The 4345-nt window shown below is 47.6% G+C and overlaps 1 protein-coding gene across 1 annotated transcript; it reads left to right on the top strand.

Annotated features, from left to right (window-relative positions):
* The first annotated feature begins 1679 nt into the window (after window positions 1–1679).
* Window positions 1680–2615, top strand: LOC102457055 (olfactory receptor 51G2-like). The gene has a single exon (XM_006132526.2). It carries the CDS (start codon window positions 1680–1682, stop codon window positions 2613–2615), a length of 936 nt encoding a protein of 311 aa, XP_006132588.1.
* Window positions 2616–4345: the final 1730 nt, after the last annotated feature.

The raw sequence follows: 4345 nt of genomic DNA, 5'->3' as shown, positions 1-4345 counted from the left end.
AGATTCGAAATAAGATACCTAATTTGCATAGCGCAAATTGCGTATCTTATTTTGAGTTTAGGATGCTGCATAGACACACCCTAGCCTTCATATAAATACCCCCGATATTAACCCAATCTAGCTATATAGCAAAACATCCCATGAACTGGGTTTAATACGGGCATTTATAAAGGCAGCTCAGCTCCATGTCTGACACAGTGCCATTCCTGGGTGGGATGGATTGTAAGAATAGTATTGTATATCGATAGTTGGAGAGAGAGAACAGTAGGAAATGAAGTTCCATTTCCATGAGTTTGTGCAATTCACTCTTTGTTCAGTGCACAGTGGCATGACACCTGGTAACTTACGAGAAGCAGTTTCTAACACATTCAGAATCAGGAACACCAATGGGCTGCATTACTCATGCAAGACTGTCCAAAAAGTCAGGAGAGAACAGAATTACTGGTCTTTGCTTCAGGAGAGCAGTGGGGAGGTTCAGGAAAGGGGAGTGTAAAAGTGGCTGTATGCAATAATTGCCCATCACCCATTGCATGAACAAGGCAGAAGTAATTTCCACATTCAAGTGGAGCATAGTGAAAACTTGGTATCTGCACGATTCACCTGTTTGTGACATCAAGCCCTTCCCCACTTGGATATGTAACTGTGTTAGCTTGCAACTTGCCAGATATCTATAGACCCTTGCATGGGCAGAGGAAGCAGGTCCTATGAAGATGAAGACAAGCCTGTAGGATGATCCACATCGCTAGATTCTGACATCATGAGCCAGGCAAAACATTTCAGCTTCCCCTGAAGAGATTCTTAGGGATCTGAGTGTATGATTGGGAGCATTTGGTAAAGGAAAGTGAATCAAGTGCAGTTCTGATTGAATTTACACATGCAAATCTGGAATGTTGCCATAGAAGTCAGTGGTATTGACTCAAGAACCTATCCCTAAGAATTTATCCCAGACACTGCAGAAAGACAGGAGCATAATTTTGATTCTCAGAAGTGAGAACATAGAAAAACCCATATCATAAGGCAAAGAAACATGCTTAGAAATAGCTTCAGTGCAGAGCAGATAAAAACGATGTGCATTTTCACCATACAGCTGCTTTTTGTGTCCACACGTCATGCAGAAGTGAAGAGCTAGGAAGGTGTCTGTGGGAAGGACACAACTGTCACAACGCACAGTGCTCACATAAGCAAAACTCCAGCCGTACGATATCAATGGGACCAGCTGTTTAGCAGGATTCAAAGAGGACCTGGATGTTTAAAAGGGTAACCAGTAAATTCAATGACAGAGGATTTAAAAAAAAAATGTGTTGGAAAAAGCTCTCATCTTTCCTTATTTACGCCACAAAATATGACTGCTTATTTGGTGTTGGGGGAATCTTTCCTGTGTCCCGGTTGTCTCATATCTGCCTAATGCAGGGCTTCCTCCTCCTTCCTCTCCAATATCTGATACTAGCCCCTGGAAAGTGAGCTGGATAGGCTACAGGTCTGATCCAGACTGGCAGCACCTATGTTCCTTTCGGTGGGGTAAAGCCTAGACTATATTTTTGTTGATCTTCTTTGAGCACCTGGGAATCTCTAGAATTGCACGAAAGGCAGAATGCTATCGACTTATGTATCATTAATCTACTCTTCTTTTTTGTCTTAGGAAGGAAAGTTCTGAACTCCTTAGATCTGCCCAGTACAATATGTCAGCTGGTAATGACACCAAATTCACACATGCAGTGTTTCTCCTCACTGGGATACTTGGCCATGAAGACACTCATCTCTGGGTCTCTATTCCCTTCTCCTTAATGTATTTTATTTCAGTATCAGGAAATTCCTTCATTCTGTTCATTATAAAAACAGACCCCAGCCTCCATGAGCCCATGTACATTTTCCTTTCCATGTTGGCTGTTGCAGACATTGGCTTATCGATAGCCACCGTGCCAACCACACTGGGCATATTCTTATTTAACTCCAGGGAGATCAGTCTCAATGCCTGTTTTGCCCAATTGTTCTTCATCCACTCCCTTCAATGCACTGAATCTTCTGTGCTCTTGTTGATGGCCTTTGACCGCTTCATTGCGATCTGTGATCCGCTGAGATACACTTCCATCTTAACGCTGATGAGAGTAGCCCAGATGGGACTGGTGTGTGTGGTAAGAGGGGTGGTTGTAATACTCCCACTCCCCCTTCTCCTGAAACGGTACCAATACTGTCGAGCCAACGTCCTCTCCCATTCCTACTGTATGCACCAGGACGTCATGAAAATGGCCTGTTCGGACATCAGTGTCAACAGCATCTATGGCTTGTTTACTACTCTCTTAACAGTCGGTTTGGACTCTCTGCTCATCTGCCTCTCTTATGTGATGATTCTCAAAACAGCGCTGAGCGTCGCATCCCGCACGGAGACCCTCCGGGCCCTGAACACCTGCGTCTCCCACCTCTGCGCCGTCCTGCTCTTCTACACACCAATGCTCAGCCTGTCTGTGATACACAGATTTGGGAAGGGCTCTTCTCCCTTGCTCCAGATTCTCATGGCCTACGTCTACCTGCTGGTCCCACCTCTGATGAACCCGATCGTGTACAGCGTGAAAAGCAAACACCTTCGTGCGAGGATCATCAGGATGTTCACCAAGTGAAGGGTCTGTTCATCACCCAGATCCAGCGTGGGTGACACATGAAATAAAAATACATTCCATGGCCCCCTATTCCATACTCGATCTTTATATTTAGCACAACATGTGCTACCAATCTCCACTCAGTAGAGAGAAGTTCCCGAGTGCTCTAAGGTCTGCAGGAATTGAGGGTGGGGGGAAGCTGATGAGAAAAAATAGTTCACTGGGGGAAGAATACCAAGGCAGGGAGTAGGATTTACCAAGTGACTGTATTTGGGGTGAGCCATAGGACTACTCCATACAGAGCTATATCAGTGCCCGCACCAACCTCAGAATTCCTGTTGATCCAGAACATAACGAAGGGATGCTCCTGTTATTTCTCCTTCTCCATGTCCTGTCACTGTCCTGTCGTTGGTTAAATACCCATGGGCCATGAAAAAAACTGCTGTCACGTTACTGGAATTTGAGGAAAGCAGCCGGATCGTGGCTGCACCCATAGGTGGGGGTGCTGGCCCCAACAATGATATAGAAGGGGGCCATGTGGGGTATTGAATGGGAGCTTGTTGTGTGCTGATCCTGTGTACGCTATTTATGTGAGTGTATAATGTCTGTGTGAGTAAATAGGAATCTGTAATCTGTGTGGAAGCTGAATATTTCTCGGAATGTGATTGAGCATTGCTATGGACAGGCTGATTAGCGAAGCCCTGTGGAACAATGGCACTTGATGGGCCAGGGACACACCTAAAGCATGAGGGTGGAGACCCAAGAGCTGCCAGCAGAGAGAGGCTGAGGACCAGGTGACCAGCTGAGACCAGAAGAGGCCAGGAAGGGGGTATAAAGAGGCCATGTGGTCGATGCCATTTTGTTCTCAGCTCAGCACTTCATCCCAGAGGCAGCATTGCAGGGATCGAAGAGCCCGGAAGACCTGTGAACCCATCCTGACCCTAGGATGTGCAACAAGAACTTTTAAACCAGCAGCTGTAACATCTCTTCTAGAGCCTGCATCGAGGACTGGGAGATTCGGTGCATGTAATGTACTGTACTTTAATAACCTTACTCTCATGCTTTTCTTTATTGTAATAATAAACCTTTAGATATAGATGCTAAAGGATTGGCCCAGCGTGATTTGTGGGTAGGATCCAGAGGGTAAATTGACCAGGGATCTGAGGCTGGTTTCTTGGAACCAGACATAACTTGTTCGGGATAGGTGGGATTGGGTGCTAGGACCCCCCACCTGTGTATGAGGCCCGGGGCCATCTGGGCACGGATATTGCTGGGGTGTCGGAGGGGTTTTGCTCGGGAGGCTTCAGGCAGGCTGCTGAAGTGCTCTGTGGGACTGGTTTGTGGCCTGTTTGGAGAGGTCACCAGTCTGGGGGCTGTAAGGAGCCCCGGATTTGAGCAATTCGCCCTGAGCGGACGCCCTCAGTTGTGACCAGACACGGCCCGGCCTGTCACAACTGCCACGCTCCAACGCAGTCACACTGGGGGTCCTGACTGAGCATGCTGGGTGCTGGGTGGTCCGAATTGCACCAGGTATGAACAGGGGCTATTTGAGGGGCACAGACTCCTACTCTTCCCCTATGCCCTCAGCCAGGGCCGTGTGAGGAGGTTCTGTCAGAGACAGGAGTACCACAGGAGAGCCAGGGGGAACCAGTCAGGCATTCCCTCCCCCCGCACTGAGGCAGGTCAGTGCTGTGTGTACGAGCAAGGCTCTGGCACCCTGGAGTCCTGGGAAGAGACTTGCATCCTTATTC

This window comes from Pelodiscus sinensis, chromosome 1, assembly GCF_049634645.1.
Source record: "Pelodiscus sinensis isolate JC-2024 chromosome 1, ASM4963464v1, whole genome shotgun sequence".
Classification (NCBI taxonomy): Eukaryota; Metazoa; Chordata; order Testudines; family Trionychidae; genus Pelodiscus; species Pelodiscus sinensis.
The sequence above is the reverse complement of the archived record's forward strand: the minus strand, read 5'-3'. Positions and strand labels throughout refer to the sequence as shown.